Source organism: Lithobates pipiens, unplaced genomic scaffold (assembly GCF_037356315.1).
Source record: "Lithobates pipiens isolate NorthernLeopardFrog02 unplaced genomic scaffold, aLitPip1_a1.2 Scaffold_19, whole genome shotgun sequence".
NCBI lineage: Eukaryota > Metazoa > Chordata > Amphibia > Anura > Ranidae > Lithobates > Lithobates pipiens.
Window position 1 is genome coordinate 249,681,728 of NW_027507764.1, and position 21,590 is coordinate 249,703,317.

The 21,590-nt window shown below is 41.4% G+C and overlaps 1 protein-coding gene across 1 annotated transcript in view; it reads left to right on the forward strand.

The window, feature by feature from the left end:
• The window catches only part of MOCOS (molybdenum cofactor sulfurase), a 752,911-nt gene that overhangs the window by 515,270 nt on the left and 216,051 nt on the right, over positions 1 to 21,590 (forward strand). Inside the window, exon 8 of the mRNA XM_077491912.1 lies at positions 15,913 to 16,323. Within this exon, the coding sequence (XP_077348038.1) occupies positions 15,913 to 16,323 (411 nt within the window). The remainder of the gene's footprint in view (positions 1 to 15,912; positions 16,324 to 21,590) is intronic.

Consider the following 21,590-nt stretch of genomic DNA (forward strand, 5'->3'; position numbering starts at 1 on the left):
CGTCACTCCCGCGCTTGCACTCGGGAGCCGACACTTGCGGCATATCGCCGTGATCTGCGGCCTGCCCAGTGCACCTGCGCGCCGCTGTCTACGGCGCATGCGCCGTAGACAGCGGTGGCTGTCTTCGGGTAAATATCTCCTAAACCGTATACGTTTAGGAGATATTTCTTGGACCTACAGGTAAGCCTTAATCTAAGCTTACCTGTAGGTCAAAGTGGTTTGTAAGGGTTTACAACTACTTTAACCACTTCAATACAGGGCACTTTCGCCCCCTTCCTTCCCAGCCCAATTTTCAGCTTTCATCGCTCTAGCCCTTTTAGTGACAATTGCGTGGTTATGCTACACTGTACCCAAATGAAATTTTTATCATTTTGTTCGCACAAATAGAGCTTTATTTTGGTGTTATTTATTCACGACTCCGTTTTTTAATTTTTTGCGATATAAGCGCAAAAAAAGCGGAAATTTGGAAAAAAAACTATATTTTCTTTTTTCTATTTTAAAAGAAATCCAATAAAATCAAATTTTGTCATAAATTTAAGCCAAAATGTATTCTGCTACATGTTTTTGGTAAAAAATATTCCGTTAAGTGTATAATAATTGGTTTGTGTGGGGGGCGTGGCCGGACGTGCAACTGAGCAGACGTGTGGATACAGAGCTCCTCACCACCGTACCCAATCCACAGCCACAAACGGCTTAATTCAACCACCGCAGGTACCGGGGGTAGCTGAGCCGCTGCGGGAGGTGTCCGCAAGCAAATTTTTGGCATTTTGCCTTGATCGCGCGGTCCGGACCTACATCGAGGCCTGCCGCCGCCATCTTTCGGCCTACTAGACGCGGATGCCTCTCCGGGAGTAGTACGGGAGACAGTGTGGAGCTGTGACCAACTCGGGGGCCCCCGCGGGACTTAGGCAGCCACCAGGAGCCTTCATGCACCCCGGACCCCGCCAGGATCTTGCCGCATGGGTCGCAGAGGACGCTTTCAAAAGCTGAACTGGATGCTAGCTTAGAGGCGTTATATACTAAACTAAATTCCAACTTTCAAGCTGAGATACAAAAATCTACAAACACACTGTCTCAGGAGATAGCAGCCATAGGAACATGCACAGACCTATTAGAGAACAAACATGATGAGCTTGCAATTGCTTTTAATGATCTCTCACGGGAACATGAAACACTTTCTTCTGCATTTATACAGTTACAAGCGCACGTGGAAGATTTGGACAATCGTAACAGAAGAAACAATCTTAGAATCAGAGGCGCTCCAGAATCGATCACAGATTTGATCGCCTATTCCACTAAACTATTCCAATCTCTACTTCCTGACCAAGACCCTATCTCCTTTAAATGTGACCGAATTCACCACGCTCTGAGGGCTAAACCTCCTCCTGACAAACCCCCCAGAGACATTGTCTTATGTCTCAAAGATTTTCTTATTCTTATTACCTTCCCACTTACCCCCTTCTTTTTTTTCCCCCCCACCTTTTTAATTTTATTTAAGCTTTTTTGCACTCAGGCTTACTCTTAGCATATATATACATATTTTTTTTCTCTCTTTTATCTCTTTTTTCTCATTTTTACTATTTACTCTCGTCTCTTACAGGCAGCACAAAATTATATATTACTTTTAACCAATGTGGCTGCTCCGCCCTATGCTGTCATGATTTACCCCCACGCAGTTACTATGTTCTCCCTATATATAGGGACTTCTCAATTATTACCCTATTTTGATTCCAAAGTTTATACAATCAGATATATTATACTGTTTTTGGTACTTTTTTGTAATTTTCTTACACTGAGTTTTAGACCGGTTGGTCTAAACAAATTTCTCTGTCGGTTGAGGAACCGTTTTTTTCTCAACCCCTTACAACTTTTTTTTTTATTATCATTACTTTCATTGTTATTACGCTGGTTATTATTACATGATCATTTTTGGCAGAACCAAAAATCTACTGAATCATTTCTAATGTTTTTGTATAACTATATATATGGTACACCTTTTCTATTAAGCTTAGATATGCATAGTTTAAGAAGAAAAATAATATTGGTTAATTCATCATACACACTAATACACCCAACCACACTTCATCATTTGTGGCATGAGTTCACTGAATACTTTGCATTACCCTTACTTTCAGCTAATTCCAAGACTCATAAAAAATTACAATGACTATAACAATAGTATCACATAACGTTCAGGGCTTCAACTCCCCGAACAAAAGGAAAAAAGCCTTCGTACAATATAAAAAACTCAATGCAAAAATAATAATGCTACAAGAAACTCATTTCATGAAGGACAATCACCCTACCTTTTTCCATAAAACATTCACTCAATCTTTTTACACAACCTCCTCCTCCAAGACCAAAGGAGTTGCTATTTTTTTACACCATTCCTTTCCACTAGAAGTTCAACAGGTTTACAAGGATCAAGACAGTAGGTTTATAATCATTAAAGGTTCCCTCTCAGGTAGAGACATCACAATTGCTAATATATACGCCCCTAGCGACGCCCAATCCACTTTTTTCTTACAATTTTTTAATACACTTCAACATTTCCACTCACCACATATTATTTTAGGAGGCGACTTTAACTCGGTCCCCCAACCCAGTCTCGATCGCAGCAAACAAAACCCTAATTCTAAATCTTTCTCCAAAACAACCACCTCACACATCAATGACTTACAACTGATTGACTCTTGGAGAGCACTGAATATAGGTGCACGAGAGTACACCTTCTACTCTCACCCACATGACTCTTATTCCCGGATTGACCACATATTATGTACCCCAATAATCCTAGCTAATGCAAAAGACGCCACTATACTTCCCTGCTCCTGGTCAGAACATCATATTGTCACATTTAGTACGCATTTTATTGGCCTAACCTCTACCCCCTACTCATGGAGACTCAATGAATCTCTACTAACAGATCCAACCCACCAACATGAAATTGAAACGGAAATAAAAGAATATTTTTCATTAAACTCAACACCAGATATTTCCCCATCTACACTTTGGATGGCACACAAAGCAGTTCTAAGAGGTCACCTTATCAAACGTGCTGCCCAAAGTAACAGACTGAAATGGGATAAAATCCATGCTCTCACTAAAGACCTTAACAAATTATACAAAGTCCATACAAACCCTCACGACCCTGATATCTTTAATATGATATCCCAAAAACGTAATGAACTGGATTCCTTATAAATGTTTAAAGCTGAAAAAGCACTTAGATGGTCGAAGGCTAAATTTTTCTTATCTAGCAACAATTACTCCACAATGTTCGCACGAAAGCTTAACCAATCCATCAAGCCTACACATGTTTATAAACTCAAAAATAACTCCAATCAAATAATCACTCACCCACAAGAAGTACTCTCCATTTTCAAGAATTTTTACTCAAATTTACTTTTAACCCCATCCTCACCAATCCCCCCCACATCACTCTCTTGGTTGGACAACCTTCCCTTCCCCAAACGTACGCAAACACGATTAGATAATTTAAATGCCCCATGCACAGAAGAGGAACTACTTACAATAATCAAATCCCTCAAAAAAAACTCCGCCCCAGGTCCAGATGGAGTCTCCTCCTTTTATTACAAACAATTTCACCAAATATTAATACCAAATTTAATAAAACTATATAATAATGTCCTAAAAGGGAACCACTTCCCAGAGGAGATGTTACATGCAAATATGTCACTCATCTCAAAACCAAATAAAGACCATACATTACCACAGAACTACAGACCAATCTCAGTAATAAACAATGATCTTAAAATATTCAGTTGAATCTTGTCAAATAGATTAGCATCAATAATCCCCTCCTTAATTTCTCCCTATCAATCAGGCTTCATCCCAGGCAGACAAATCACAGACAATATAAGATTAGTTACAAATGTTATTCAAGATGCCAATATTAACTCCAAATCAGTTCTCCTATTTAGTTTGGACATTAACAAAGCTTTCGACAACGTATCATGGAACTTTCTAGATATAATTTTAGATAAATATGTTTTTAAAGGGGAATTTACACATGCATTCCATGCACTATACCATAACCCATCTACCAGAATAAGACTACCAGGTTGTAATTCAGATTTTTTCAATGTAGGGAGAGGCACTCGACAAGGCTGCCCCCTTTCCCCATTACTTTTCGCTTTAGCGATAGAACCCTTAGCAACAGCTATTCTACTAAACCCTGACATTAAAGGCTATACTACAAACAACAACACATATAAATTAAGTATGTACGCAGACGACATGATCCTCTTCCTTACACAACCAAATATTGCCCTACTGAACCTGTTACAAACACTTAACACCTTTGCGTCTCTATCAGGGCTGACAGTAAATGTTTCCAAGTCTGTAGGTATGCCGATTAATATCCCACCATCTCAATTAGATACCCTACGCTCTACATTTGATTTTTCCTGGTCACTAGAATCACTCCCCTATCTGGGCATCTCCCTTACCCCCAACATCAATGATTTATATTCCAAAAATTATATACCTTTAATTAATAAAATAAGATCAACCCTCAAAATGTGGAAATCATTTAAAATTTCATTCTTAGGCAGAATCACAGCAGTTAAAATGACCATTCTACCAAAAAATGTATATCTATTTAGAGCACTACCAATCAGACTAAATAAAATAATGATCTCAAGATTCCAGACAATTATTAATAAATATGTATGGCTTGACTCCCACCCACGCCTACCCAGACTGGTATTATACAAACCACAGAGAAATGGAGGATTAGGCCTCCCGGACTTTTGGTTATACTATCTGTCTGCGAGATGGGCGCAAATGGCCCAATGGCATATTTACAACTCTAAGATACCATGGGTCAGATTTGAACAAGAATCTATCAAACCACTATCTATCTCTGGTATTCTCTGGGGCAACAAAATCCCAATAAACACTATTGATGCTCTCAACCAAATAGTCTCACACTCATATCAATTATGGAATTTACACAATAAAAAATTCAATCTTATTTTTAGATCTGCACCCCACGCCTCCTTTGTAGGAGATCCAAGATCCCCACAGAACAACAATGATATGGTTGACTTGTCATGGTGGATCAACCATAATCTGACCTCCCTTACGAATTTTATAGAAAACAACAATTTCTCCACATTTGCATCTCTTAAATTAAAACATCAGATCCCAAATACAGAATTTTGTGGATATTTACAGATTAGACATTTCTTTAATACATATTTCCAACAACAAATCCCCCTCCCCCCTCGTTTTTTGAAAATATCTGTCTTAAAGCACCAAGAAAACCCGGACTCATCTCAAAAATATATCTTAACCTTCTCAATCACACTGAAATAACCAAACTCCCATACATGATCAAATGGGAACAGGAAACAAATCTCTTGCTCTCATCTCACGACTGGGACATTTGTATTAGCAATCTACACAAATGCACGAGATCAATCACAGTCAAAGAGACCGCACTAAAATTATTTACCAGATGGTACTATACCCCAGTAAAATTACATTCAATATACCCCACATCACCTCGTACATGCTTCAGAGGCTGTAATTCCCCAGGCTCATTCTCACACATCTTCTGGGACTGTTCCAAAATCACATATATATGGAAACAGTTAGAGAATTTTGCCTCAGTGATCTCAAATAATAACATAAAACTAACCTTACAGAATTGTCTCCTATATGCCCCTATCCCCTCTCTTTCCACCTACAATATGAGATTGATTCATACAATATGCGTCGCAATTCATTGGCTAATTGCTTTCCATTGGAAATCGCATTCTGTCCCCTTGGATCACCTTAAAAACAGAATTAACAACATTAATCTGATGGAAAAGATATTCCATATTATACAGAATACCACACATTTATACAGTAAGAAATGGGATCCCTGGTTTAACCATTCTACCTCCTTTTTTAATACTCCCTGAAATTGGGTCTCCTATACATGACTGTCTACGATTTACTGCACTATTGCGGCTCTAGCCTATCACTATGCCAAATTAAATCACAAACTATTGCAATATATATGCACTGAATTTTGTACAAATTTTGTATCTATGGTGATTTTCTATGTTTAACTGGACATACATTGCATGTATTATGTTATATCTATGCTTACTCTCTGTACTTCCTCTATGTACCAAATAAAAATCGTTTGTAAACAAATAATTGGTTTGTGTGATCACGGACATATGTACGCAAATGATCATGTACATATGTGTGCAGGTGATCACGTACATATGTGTGCAGATAATCATTGGGACATGTGATTTTAGTGGGACATATGTGGGGGACATGTTTTTATTATTAGGGACATGTGTTTTTATTATTTGCGGACATGTGTGTTTTGGGGACATGTGTGTTTTGGGGACATATGTGGGGACATTGTGTTTACACTGTGTGGTGTGTTGTGTGTTTACACTAGACTGGTGATCAGTGAGTAAAAAGCTGTAAAAAACAGCTCATACTCACTGATCATCAGCCTGCTGCAGCGATCTGCTCTCCTCTCCTCAGCGATGACTTCTGTGTGAGGAGAGGAGGAGCAGATTGCCTAGCAACCGGTTGTTTGTTTACATCACATGACGGCCGTGATTGGACACGGCCGTCGTGTGATCAGGAGGGCCAATCACAGAGCCCTCCTGCTGATCTGAGATGCGCCGTATCCGGGTGACACGAGCACATAGGGATCGTGCCGCTGCGCGGGCACGCGCGCGCGATCCTGCTCCTTCTGAAGGACGTTCCTGAACATCCTATCAGAAGTAGACGGCTCCCACCCGGCCGTATATGTGCATTAGCCGGGTGGGAAGTGGTTAAAGGTACAGGTGTTGCCTGTTTGTTTTGACTAACCCATTGGAGGGCACCCTGTTAGTCAGGAGCTGAGTTGAGTGTATAGTTAGTGGCTCAGACAAGCCAATGTTTTGTTTTCTATGCTCTAGACTTGTAAAAAAAAAAAAAAAAACTATACTGGACTAAACACTTTTTGTTTGCTGCTGTGCTGATTAAAAGTGCAGTTTAAAACTGCTTAGACTGTTCCCGGGTGTCCCTGTCTTGCACATGGTTTACCACTGCCAATACCAGTTGAGCATGTTCCCCTTACTATAAATATATAATTTTTATTCTACCAGTCAGAAGGGATATATCCTTGGATATATCCTTGGTAACAGGTATATATTCTGTCATTTTTGGAAGTGGGCCCATTAAGAGACAATGCAGGGTTATTGACTGAGGAAGTGGAAAAGGAAATGGGAAGAAGATGAGGCAGTCTTAGCTTTATGTTGGCTTCCCTGAGTTTAATGTGGACAGGAAGAAGATAATTCCCTGCATGGCTGGATGAGATGACTGCTGCTACTACTAATTCTGCTATGTATTTGGACTTTTATTTGCTTTCTATACATTATACAGCTGAAAGCTAGTATCTTTAATGCTGAGGACTCTAGAGTTGCCATAAGAAGCACGGGTTATGTTAATTTTATGCAGCTAAAAACAAGCCAGTTAAGGTCACGGTTAAGACTGTCTTGTGACAAACATGTTGGTGTAATGCATCCCAGCTACTCTAACCTCTCTACCAGCTTTGCACATCTAGAGTGTGACATTTTTGCATATTCATCTTTGCAAAATAACTCAAGCTCTTTCAAATTGTCTGTGAATAGTGAATAGTAATTTTCAAGTCTGGCCAGATTCTCAATTGGATTTAGGTAGAGACTTTGACTGGGCCATTCTAACACAGGAATATGCTTTACTCTAAACTGCTGCCACCACCATATTTTACAGTGGGGATAGAGTGATGTGACATTTTGCAAGACTTTAGGTACAGTATCACCCAGATGTAAGCACAGCTCCAGAAGACTAGTAAGACCCCCAGGCAACCCAGCAAAGTATTAGTGTGTCATAGAGAGGGTAAACCCCTTAACCACTTCAGCCCCGGACCATTTTGCTGGTCAAAGACCAGACCACTTTTTGCGATTCGGCACTGTGTCGCTTTAACTGAAAATTGCGCAGTCGTGCGACGTGGCTCCCAAACAAAATTGGCCTCCTTTTTTTCCCACGAATAGAGCTTTCTTTTGGTGGTATTTGATCACCCCTGCGGTTTTTATTTTTTGCGCTATAAACAAAAATAGAGCGACAATTTTGAAAAAAAAACATTATTTTTTACTTTTTGTTATAATAAATATCCCCCAAAAATATATATAAAAAAAAATGTTTTCCCTCGGTTTAGGCCGATACGTATTCTTCTACATATTTTTGGTAAAAAAAATCGCAATAAGCGGTTATTGATTGGTTTGCGCAAAAGTTATAGCATTTACAAAATAGGGGATAGTTTTATGGCATTTTTATTAATATATTTTTTTTTTACTAGTAATGGTGGCGATCAGCGATTTTTATTGTGACTGCAACATTATGGAGGACACATCGGACATTTTTGACACATTTTTGGGACCATTGTCATTTATACAGCAATCACTGCTATATAAATGCAGTAATTCCTGTGTAAATTACACTGGCAATGAAGGGGTTAACCAGTGGGTGGCAGTGTAGGGGTTAGGTGTTCCTAGGGGTGTGTTACTAACTGTGGGGAGCTGGGCTTTCATTTAGTGAACACTGATCTCTGCTCCAATAACATGGAGCAGAGATCAGCGTCACTAGTTGCTAGGCAGAACGGGGAAATGCTGTTTACAACGGCATTTCTCCGTTCAGCCGCCCCGTGAGATGATCGCGGGTATGTCCCTGTGGCGATCGAGTCCGCAGGACCCGCCACCGGACTCACGGAGGTCCTGACCGGCATGCGAGTGCGCTGCCGGCGGCACACTCGCGATGGCAGGGCGGAATTAAAGATTGGACGTACCTGTACGCCAATATGCCTGCCCGTGCCATTCTGCCGACGTACATCGGCGTACGCCGGTCGGGAACCGGTTAAGTGAACCCTGTTCAAGCATATGGTCAAAGATGAAGGGAAGTTCAACAAATAATCCTGTCACTAATGAGGAGAGGAATACTTCAACAACTAGTATGCAATTTGATAGAAGAAAAAGCTGTTTTGTCCCGGTATGGACAATGCCATCAATGAAAAACACACCTTAGAGAGGAAATAGTCCCCTAAGGATTACAAACTGTGTCATGCAGGTGTCAAACAGGGCGAGCGGCCACAATCTTGATCTCATTTGACAGAGAAAACATAAAAGATATAAGAGCGCCACTCAGTAAAAATGCTTTTAATTTGTTTGTAAAAACGTATAATATCACTTACATATTAACCCCCCTGGCGGTATTTCCGAGTCTGGCTCTGGGTGAAAATTTAGTACCATTAGCGGTAACCCCGAGCCAGACTCGGGACCGCATCGCTGAATCCAGGATGAGTTTACTTACCTTGTCCCCTGGATCCATCGATGTCCCCCTGCTGTACGAGCGACCCGTCCTCCGCTCGAACTCTCACATCGCTGGGCTCCGTTGCCTGCGAGCGTTGCGACGCACGGGGACGGAGAACGATGCCAAATTCAAAAAGTAAAAGACACACATTACATACAGTATAGTGTAATCTTACAGATTACATTGCTGTATGTAAGTATTTCACATCCCTTTTGTCCCTAATGTTCTGCCCAGTGCCCTGCATGCAGTTTTATAATATAAAAACTGTTCTTCATACCTGGAAACTGGAGATTGTCCATAGCAACCAAAATTGTCCCTTTACATCAAAAATGGTTTTAGACCAGCTAGAAAACAGCGATAATAAATTGTAATCACTCGCAGAATTGAGCGATAGTGATTTGTGGGGAGATCCGTCATCAAATACTGAAAAGTAATGACAGTGACAATTCTGCAACTGAGCAAATTTCTGTGTTTTTGATTTGATTACATTATTGAATATTTTTTTATTATTGTTATATTATTATTTGGTATCATTATTTATAGTTATTATTATATTATAATTTATGATTTCATTTTTCAAACTTTATCATACCCGGAATGTCTACTAGACTCTGGTTTGGACAGATTTAAGTGAGTTATTCCTAAGAATTACAGGACTACAATATAAAACACCAAATTTTCATGCAAAATAATTGTACCTCTTTCAGAACCTAAGATCTGAAATAATCATACTGCCAGGGAGGTTAAAATCACAGGGTTACACATAAGCGAGCGGCTGCTATCACAAACGAGTATCCAAAAGTCCAAGAAGCTGTAAGGAGTTCCACAAGACGCTGGGAGGGAGCTCAGCTGTGTCTTGCGCTCGGCAAAATGCGAAGAGACTCGTGGAGACAGCGTGTGACGTCAGCAGGGGATACAACGCATTTCTGAGCATGCACGAAGTCCGTACGAGATACGTGCGCTCCTTTCTCAAGTGTTAGTATAGAAGAGGAGGATCTCATCTGACCGGAGCACCTCCTTCCACATGTTTGCTATGTCCCCCACATGGCTTCTCACAAACTGCAAACGGGAGTTCTTATGGCTTTTTTAACAATGACTTTCTCCTTGCCACGCTTCTATAAAGGCCAGATTTGTGGAATGCACATCTAATAGTTGTCCTGTGGACAGATTCTGCCACCTGAGCTGTGAATCTCTGCAGCTCCTCCAGAGTTACCATAAGCCTCTTGGCTGCTGCTCTCATTAAAGCTCTCCTTGCCTGGCCTGTCAGTTTAGGTGGACAGCCATGTCTTGGTAGGTTTGCAGTTGTGCAATACTCTTTCCATTTTCGGAAGATGGATTGAACATGATTGATGGATTGATGATAGAACAAGTCTTCTAAAAAACCTCTGAGGGCTTCACAGAACAGCTGTATTTATACTGAGATTAAATGACACACAGGTGGACTCTATTTACTAATTAGGTGACTTCTGAAGGCAAATGGTTCCACTAGAGTGTAGTTAGGGGTATCAGAGTAAAGGGGGCTAAATATAAATGCACGCCACACTTTTCACATATTTATTTGTAAAAACACTTGAAAACCATTTATCATTTTCCTTTCACGTCACAATTATGTGCCACTTTGTGTTGGTCTATCACATAAAATTAGAAGAAAATACATTTACGTTTTTGGTTGTAACACGACAAAATGTGGAAAATGTCAAGGGGTATGAATACTTTTTCAAGGCACCGTGTGTATAAAAAAATGTATATATACACCCACACACACACTGTATACAGTGCTCAGCATATATGAGTACACCCTTAGCCCTTGTACACATGGTCGGAGATTCCGACGGAATGTGTCAGATCGGACCGTTTTGTCCGATATTCCGACTGTGTGTGGTCTACATTGGAACTTTTCCATCGGAGTATCTGACGGACCAAGTTTTCCAACTTGTTGGTAAAATTTTCTGACAAAATGCTCCGATCGGACATACTCCGATCATGTGTAGAGAATTCCGATCGGACAAAGTGCCACGCATGCTCAGATCAAATACCTAGACCAAAGCTATTGGCTACTAGCGTGAACGTAGTCCCGTCGTAACGAAATAACGACATCACGTTGGATTTTCCGACAACTTTGTCCAACTGTGTGTATGCAACAGCTTCGGACAAAATCCGTCAGACAAAATCCGAAAGACAAAATCCGACGGATTTGGTTGTCGGAATTTCTGTCCGTGTGTACAAGAGCTAACAGATTTGTCAGAAAACCTTTACCTTTCAGAATCAACATTTTCTATGGCACACTATACTACAAAATACTCCCACAAATACGAGTCATTGATTGCCACCAAGGTTTGTTGATTTGCACACAAAAAAAAAGTTTCCTAACAAATTTATTCAAGACCATGTTGCAAAAATGAACACACCACAATGAAAGTCTTATGCCACATACACATGACCGGACTTTGACGGCAAAGATCCAATGGAATGAATCCACCGGACAATTCGATTGTGTGTGGTCTAAAGATCTTAGATTAGATCTTTGCTGTCTAAAAATCAGATGGACTTTAGATTTAAAACATGTTTCAAATCTTTCTGACAGACTCCAGTCCGGTCGAGAAATCCATTTGTCTGTATGCTAGCCCGACAGACGAAAACCGACGCTAGGGCAGCTATTGACTACTGGCTATGAACTTCCTTATTCTAGTCCGGTCATACGTCATCACGTTCAAATGCGTCGGACTTTGGTGTAATTGTGTATGGCCAAGTCCATTCGTTAAGTCCAACTCCGCCGAAAGTCCGTCGGGAAGACCCTTGGACCTAGTCTGCCGGAAAGTCCGGTCGTGTGTACGCGGTATTAGGAGCAAAGCTAAATTTTAGACCCAAAAATCCTAATTAACAAGAATTCAACTACAGATGAGTAATTATTAAACAGGTGTCCAGAAGACAGTTGATTATAAAAGGGCGTTACTTAAAGAAAACCCCTTCTCATTTCATGCTGTCATCAATGGCACCACATGGAAGAGAAATTTCACAAGGCCTGAGAAATTTCACAAGGCCTGAGGCCTGAGAAAGAAAATAATTTCTTTACACAAGAAGGGTGAAGGCTACAAGAAGCTTAGCAAAGATTTACTTATCAGTCAGAATACTGTACTATAACCATCAAAATTAACACCTCAGTGTCTTCTGATGAGAAGGGTCGAAGAAAATCACCATGCAAGTTTACTGCAGTTAGCTAAAGTAGAAAGCCAAACTAGGGTGATTGTTTCCCATGACACAATATGGTGTACACTGCAGAGGAATGGCATGTGTCGTGCATGAAGGAAGCCTCTCCTAAAGCCCATGCACAAAAAAACCCACCTAGAATTTGCCAGGGCCCATTCTGAAAAAGAAGAAGACTAGTGGGACTCTGTACTTTGGAGTGATGAGACCAAAATAAATGTTTTTAGAACTGATTACTTCAAAATTGTATGCCATTGCAAAGGTGAAGAGTACAAAGAAAAATGCATCATACCTACAGTGGAACATGGTGGTGACAATGTCCTTCTGTGGGGCTGCATTAGTGCTGGTGGTGTCAGGGAGCTGCATTTCATTGATGGTATCATGAATTTACAGATGTACTGCTCTATAATGAAATAGAAGATGCTACCATCACTCTATGCCCTTGGTCGCTATGCACTTTTCCAACATGACAATGATCCAAAACACACATCTAACACATTTGCATTTCTGAAGAACAGGGTGAAAGTGATTCAGTGGCTAAGTACTGTATGTCACCTGATCTGAACCCATTAACACCAAAGCAGCTGAAAATGATTAACAACCCTCTCTGCTACTTAACTGACCAGACCAATATCCCAGCCTCATAGTCATTCAAACCCCTTTGTGTCAACTTGTGTGCATATTATCAAGCCAAAATCACCAGGGTATGTAAACTTTTGATCAGGGTAATTTGGATCATTTCTGTTGCCATTATTATTTAAAAAGAGTAAACACAGTTGATTGGTAATAAATGGATTCAGCCAAAAACTGTCTTTCATACATGGTTATTCATATTCTTTGAAAAATGGCCAGGAAATCATGAATTCTGCTAGCATATGTAAACTTATGAGCACAACTGTGTATGTGTATATATATATTTTTTTTTATGAGTACTAATATATGAAATTTAAGGTGCTCTTCTGCCCACCTCTAGGGTCCTTTCCCTAAAATTAGTGAAGCAGTTGGTAATGTTTTTCTTAAGTACAGACTTTTGTTCAAGAGTGCTGAAAATTGACATCTATGCTAAAAGTGAACGTGCCCTTGCATTTGACATTATTGACATTGCATACTATCATAAACAGTTACTAATGCAGGGTAATAATAACACACCACCGCCATTAGGGGATGCTCCTTTGAGACCTGCACCTCCAGCCATACACAGCCAAGTCAAGAGAATAGGGAAATTCATTCAAGATTTCCCCCACATAATTTTTTTCTGGCACTACAAAGGCTTCATAGTGATGGCCAGCATAACTGAACCCAAGCTCTGGTTATCCTGGACCTGCATCACAAAAAAAAAAAAAAAAAAAAAAAAAAGAAGCATCAGTGATGAGCTAATCTCTGTTACTCTGCTTGCTTTTCCTACTAGCATGCTTTTGTCAGCACATGAACAGATTGTCTCATTGTACTGCTTATTCCTCTCAAACTCCAGCCCTGCTGTACAGGGACAGCAAGAGCTTAATACAGTACCAGATCAAATCTTACATTGCTTGCAACAAAAAATATATATTTAATGATTGCAGAGCTGCATATTTTATATCTGCTTAGAGTTCAGCTTTGTTTAGCTTCTTTTAGGTTTTTATTCTGTTAAGAAATACATTAAACAGAATGGTCATTTTCACCTTTATAAATCCCAGACTGTCAGCTTAAAGGATAAGTCTAGCCTGAGCTTTTTAGGCTGGGCTTCTCCTCTGGGTCACAGGAGTGCAATCAGTTTTGCACTCCTGTGACCTGTTTTCAGCGGAGAGCGGTCTGAAGTCCCCTCTCTGCTGACGTCACTGCCATCAGTCAAGGCAGCACATCATTCCAACTTCGGAACTCTGGATCTGCCAGCTGCCTTGATTGATGGCAATCTCAGCATCTCAGCTAGCCACTGAGATGGCCGCTGCCCATCCCACCACAGCTCAGCACTCCATTGAGCGTGGAGAAGCAGAAAGGAGAGATGCTGACTGACAGTCAGCAGCTCTCCTCCCGGGGATCTGTGAAAACCGAGCCATCAGTGATGATCGGTGGCTCGATTCTCAGTGCAGAAACACTGGGGGGGGGGGGGGCAGATACAGCATTGGCCTGATGCTGCATTCACATAGATAAGTATGAATCCAAAAAAATATATACTTCTCTTTTTAAAGAAGAAGTATGGCCAAAGCTCTTTTGGCTCTACTTCCCCTGTGGCCCGTATTTAACTGACAGCGTGCTAAAATCCGCTGTCGGCTGACATCAGTCAGCTGGTCCAGGCACTGGAGAGATTCTGACTTTAAAGCCGGGATCCATCCAGATTGCTAAATAGCAGCTGGCTAAGGCTCTCAGAGAGCCTAAGCCAGCCACTTCCACTGCCTCCACAACTCAGTGCTCCAGTGAGCACTGAAGGGGCAGAGCAGAAAGCCAGTGAATGACAATGTAAGGGGGGGTGGGGGGGACTGCATCCACCTAGGTGAGTATGAGTGTTTTGTTTTTTTAAATCCCACATTTCTCTTTTAGGCCCCTTTCACATGGTGCTGTCCAATTTGACGGGCTCCACTTGCTCTGCAGGGATTGCTCTGTTGATCCGCACTGAGCCGGCGGATGACAGGTCTGTCTCTGCTCACTGTGCATAGATGGACCTGTCAGAGCTCCTCACTCCTCTATGGGGGATCTGATGAAAACAGACCACCTGTCTATTTTCATCTGATCTGATCCACCAGACGGATGGAAAATAGGGTTCCCATCCATCTGGATTCAGCAGATCAGAGCAGATCTAATGTCAGCCGACATGTCACCGCTGACATCCGTCGATCCATAGACCTGCATGGATCGTCCGTTCAGGTCCGCCTAAAAGACTGGCAGACGGACCTGAACGAGGGGGCTTTAAGCTGAAAATTTTTTTGTAATGGATTGTCACCATATTTCAAAATATTTTGTCAACTAGCAGTTTTGTCAGCTAGCAGATTTTCTAGTTTAAATATATTACAGACTCTCGTGATTGAAAAAAATTGTGTACTAGTTCTTGGTAGCCTATATACATAATTTAACTTTAGTGTTGCGTCGTGGCTGGGAGTTTCTGTCTTCATATAGACATCAAGTTTAACCACCCTCAAGTTCTTAACCTAATGGCTATAGGTAGAAGATGGCTTATTGATTTCATCACTGCATTTCCAGATAAAAATAGACCACAACATGTTTATTTAGGACACAATTATCCCTAGTTTTAATTTAATCACTGATGACTAGTTTGGTTATTGAAATTGTTTAAAAAGAATACTTATATATATATAAGCTATATAAATTGAATAATATTTTGCTATTTTTTTTTCCACAAAGGCTGGACATATATGTGGTGATAACATGGATATCGTTAATGGCCGGCCAACAGGCTCAATCAGAATATCATTTGGTTTTATGTCTACATTTGAAGATGCTCAAGTATTTTTAAAGTTTATAGTAAACACATTCATTAAAAGATCATCATATTGTACTGCCAAAATTTATGATGTTGAAAAGATTGCCAGAATCAACCAGTCTCAAAAAGAAAGCAATTCAGAACAAATCAGCAGCATCAATGGCAAAATCTCAGAAGATGTGATTGCCCCCACAAATCCTACTTTTTCCAGATTTTCTGAAGCAGAGAATATTTGTGCTTGTAAAGGAAGAGGAAATGTATCTAAAAATGACAAGCCAATCACACTCAGTCATATCTACCTTTATCCAATCAAATCTTGTGCAGCATTCCAGGTAAGATACTGTATGTATTGGTATTAGTAACATTTACTTATACATTAATATAATAATGGGTATACTTCTCCCAATGGCTTGATCCAATAAATTAATTAGAATTTTTAAAAGGCAGTTTAACCTGTGTCCAACTATTTCTGATTATTTGTAAAAGAAAAAATCATACCGTTGAATCATACCGATCTTTTTGGCTGACATACACCTACACTGTATATTAGTATATTCAGTTGCGTACGGCACCTACATCTCTCACCAATCTACTCAGGGTTTAATAGGCTTTTTCAGGCTTTTATTATATTAAAGAAGAAAATGGCGGTTCCAGTATTATAAAAAAATAACTGCCTTGGGATAAAAAATAGGATTTTTATAACAGCTTACCAGTAAAATCCTGGAGTACATCACGGGACACAGAGCCATAGTCATAATTATATGGTTTATATAGGCCACCTTTGGGTGATGGCCACTGTCACACCCTAGACAGGAAGTTTTCTCCCTATATAACCCCTCTCCTTACCGGGAGTACCTCAGTTTTGTAGCAAAGCAATACACGTGTATACCAGAAAGGGGGGTGGGGCCCCTGTGTCCCGTGATGTACTCCAAGAAAAGGATTTCACAGGTAAGCTGTTATAAAAATACTATTTTCTTTATCATACATCATAGGACACAGAGCCATAGTCATAACTATATGGGATGTCCCAGAGCAATGAGGGGAGGGAGACACAAAAAATAGGGTGCCGTCAGATCTGAGGACCTATATTGCTGCCTGCAGCACACTGCGCCCAAAGGCGATATCCTTCTGTCTTTTTACATCCACCTGATAGAATCTGGTGAATGTATGGACTGAAGACCTTGCAGATTTGAGCCATGGAGGCTTGGTGATTCACTGCCCATGAAGCACTAACACCCCCGGTGGAGTGCGCTTTTATTTGAAAAGGTGGAACCTTCTTCTTCAAACCATAAGCTTGAACAATTACTTGCCGAATCTACTTAGAAATATTAGATTTCAACGCTGCCTGTCTTTTCCTGGGACCTTCGGGCAACACAAACAAAACATCCAATTTTGGAATCTGAGCAGTCATTTTCAAATAGACCTTGACTGCTATCACTACATCAAGAGCATGTAGTGATTTTTCTTCCTTAGAACAGGGTTCTGGGAAAAATGAACATAGAACAATATCCTGGTTTAGATGAAAACCTGACACCACCTTTGGCAGAAAGCTAGGTTGAGGATGCAATACCACTTTATCCTTGCAAATAATAAATATGACTCTTTACAAGAAAGAGCAGCCAACACTGATAAACTTCTTGCAGAAGATATGGCAACCAGAAAAACAAACTTCCTTGTCATAAGGATCAATATTCCGTAACGGCTCCAAAGGCTGTTTTTGTAAAGCCGACAAAACTAAATTCAGGTCCCAAGGTTTCAAGGGTGACCTAACCGGAGGATTAAGCCGTTTTACCCCCCGTATGAAACTACGGACCAGAGAATGTGAAGCAAGTGGTCATTGGAACAATACCGATAAGGCAGAGACCTGGCCTTTGATGGTACTCAAGGCCAGCTTTATCTTGAATCCTATTTGCAGAAAGGCAAGGATTCTACCTATAGCATATTTTCTAGGATGCCAACCCCAAGATTCACACCAGGAAACATATGCCCTCCAGACTCTATAATAAATGACTCTGGAAGCTGGCTTGCATTAATCAAGGTAGATACCACAAACCCTGAAAGCCCACAACTCTTCAGAATTTGGGATTCAATAGCCAAACCATCAAATTTAGCATTTGTAGATAGGTAGGATGGAATACTGGTCCCTGCGAGAGCAGGGCTGGACATGGCAGTAGGGTCCATGGGCACCCTACTTCCATCCTTACAATCTCTGCATACCAACACCTTCTGGGCCACGCTGGGGCCATAAGAACCACCGACTTCCTTTCCTGCTTGATCCTGCGAAAAATACGAGGGAATGCATAAATCAGTGAGAACCAATCCCACGGGGTCACTAAGGCATCCTTTCTGCACGTGAACGGATCCCTTGTTCTTGACACCAAGTTGTCGACTTAGTTGTTGAACCTGGATGCAAACAGATCTACATCCGGGACCCCCCCCATCTTTGGCATATGATCAGGAAGATGTCACTGTGATGGGACCATTCCCCAGAAAACAACTGCTGGCGACTCAAGTAGTCCGCCTGCCAATTGTCTATCCCTGGAATTAAGATTGCCGATATGCATGGCACATGTTTTTCCGCCCAGGCTAGGATATGGTTTACTTCTCCCTGGGCTGCTTGGCTTCTGGTGCCCCCTTGGTGATTGATATAAGACACTGCTGTGGCATTGTCGGATTGAATCTTGACTGCACAATCCCGCAACCTGAATGTCCAGGCCCTTAGGGCTAAGCATGCTGTCCGAATCTCTCTTTTTTTTTTTTTTTCACTTGATACTACTTTATTAAAGATTTTTCAAATACAAAGTAACGTTGTAACAATATTATATACAATACAAAAAGATCTTTGTTTCATACAAGGCAATTCAGTGGCGAAGCTGCGTCCAACACACCCGTTACCATAAGCGCGCCATGCTCCTTTTCAACCCCCCCCCCCGTCCCAACCACCCTCCCCCCCACCTCACTTCGAGCACACACTGCTGGCACCTATCATACCGGTCTCAACTGGATAGTGATGGGCACCAAACAACATGGAGGGGAAAAAAAAGGTAAAGAGAAGAAACAGGCAAAGAGGCCTCCCACCCCTCCCAAGGGCTCCCCCCAAGAGAGCCCATTCGGAGGGAGGGGGAAGGGGACCCCCCACCTCCTGCCCACCAAGCAGGAGCTAGTCCGCCTTCTCAGTAGACCTATACAGGGGGTAGCCCATGCTGGTCAGCCAGGGGTTCCATAATATCCCAATTTTTTTTATGTTGTTTTGTTTTATAAACATTGCTCTTTCACACCATACTGTAGAATTGATTGTGTTGACCCATTGTCTAAATACCGGGGGATTTTTGGCTTGCCAATTTATTGCTATCAGCCGTCTGGCCTGGTACAAACACCTCAGAACGGACTGTTTAGTTAGAGGGGAAATTCTATCCTCCTCAAATATCCCCAATAGACAAATCCTGGCCTCAGGTTTCAGGGTGGTCTTAAAAACCCTGTTTATTTTGAGAACTATTTCTAACCAGTAGCTATACAATTTTGGACATTTCCATACCATATGGAAGAGATCTCCCGATGCCCCACATCTGGGGCATTCGTCTCTAGGTTTCCTACCCATTTTCCACAGCTTATAGGGGGTATAATATACCCTATATATAAGGAACAAATGGGACACTCGCTGGGATGGAGATATTTCTAACCAGTAGCTATACAATTTTGGACATTTCCATACCATATGGAAGAGATCTCCCGATGCCCCACATCTGGGGCATTCGTCTCTAGGTTTCCTACCCATTTTCCACAGCTTATAGGGGGTATAATATACCCTATATATAAGGAACAAATGGGACACTCGCTGGGATGGAGATATAGAGACCACGTTCCCCTGCTCCAGCGTCTCATCCCATTGTTCTTGGGTTATCGGGCCTACGTTCCCTATCCAGCCCTGTCTGCTCTTAGCTGGGCCCTCACCTTTCAAGATCCTTCCTCTGATCTTCGTATATAACCGCGAGATCTGGCCTTTTACTTGCCTTCGGGCCATAAGTCCCTGAAGCAAGGGGATTTCAGTCCGCTCAATAGCGAGTGACCCATATTGGGCTTGAATTCCATGTCTCAACTGTAGATATTTATAAAACGTCCTATTTGAAATATTAAATTCCTGTCTAATATCTTCAAAAGATTTCATTACATTCCCTTCATATAAGTGCACCAGTCTGTTAATCCCCTGTCTGTCCCATTCTAGAGATCTATCTATCTTGTTTACTTCACTCAGATGGCGGTTATGCCATAAGGGAGTGTAATCGGTTACTCCCACATAACCCAACTTTTGCTTTGCTTTCTGCCATACCTTCCTCATTAAAACGTTGGTGGGGCATCTATGGGCGAATGAATTAGCCTCCAAGACTTCAGGTAATAACTTATGGGGTATGCTGTCCGAATCTCTAGAATGCTTATGGGCAAGGTCCTTTCAGTCCTGGACCCATTTTCCTTGGACAGTCGCTTCTTCCAGGACTGCTCCACAACCTGAAAGGCTGGCATATGTTTCCACCTTCCAGGTAACTGGCATGAAGTATTTCCCCTTCTGCAGATTCTTGGATATCCTCCACCAACAGAGGTTCTGGCGCACCTTTGGCGACAGACGCATTAGAAAAAGTGCTGGGACCTCCTCGTCCAAGCAGGATATAGTTTTGCAGTAGTCTTAAATGAAACTGAGCATAGGGAATAGCTACGAATGAAGCTCTGTATCCTAGAGCTATTGTGGAGACCACCCATCTGTCTCGAAACTCTTCTTGCCAGACCCTTGCGAACAACAGAAGTCTGTCTTGTAGGCTTCCTGCCCCAGGACTTCCTTTTGTCCCTGCAGTTTATTCTGTGGTTTACCTCTTGAACCTCACAGAGGAGGCCATCGCGACTGCCTGGAGGCTAATGCCCCTGGCCCTGGAGAAAGTGCCCGTTTAAATGAGGGACGTTTACTCCTTTCCTTAACTGGCAAAAGGGTAATTTTTCCAATTGATATTTTTGGATATATTTGTCTAAATCATCCCCAAACAGCCTTTCACCGCAGAAAGGAAAACCAGCCAGGAGCTATATGCATGGTGCTTCGGCTAACCAACTTTTCAACCATAAGATTCTAGGCATATGCACCAACCCAAGCATAAGGCGAGAGGTCTGAAGAATAGAATCTCTCATTGTGTCAATTGCAAAACACAAAGCCCCTGGCAACTCGGCTAAATCCTGGGCCTGCTGATCAGGGATAGCCTTGAGCACCTGTTTCAACTGGTCCCTCAAGGATTTACATACCCCAATTGCTGTAACTGCAGATTGAGCCACTGAACCTGCCAAAGAAAAAATGTTTAACAGGAATTCCAACTTCTTATCAGTTGGATCCCTAAGCATTTTAGCGTTGTCAACCGCACAAGTCAAACTTTTACTCCCAGAGCAAATAGCAGCATCAATTGCTGGTGTACCCCAATTTTTAGTACATTTTTCCTCCATAAGAAAAAGTGTTGAAAACTTTTTGGGAGGAAAAATGCTCATCTGGGTGATCCCACTCAGAATACATAAGTTGGTCCAGCAATGAATGGACCAGAAAAGCACGCACAAAGCTTGAGGAGGCTTT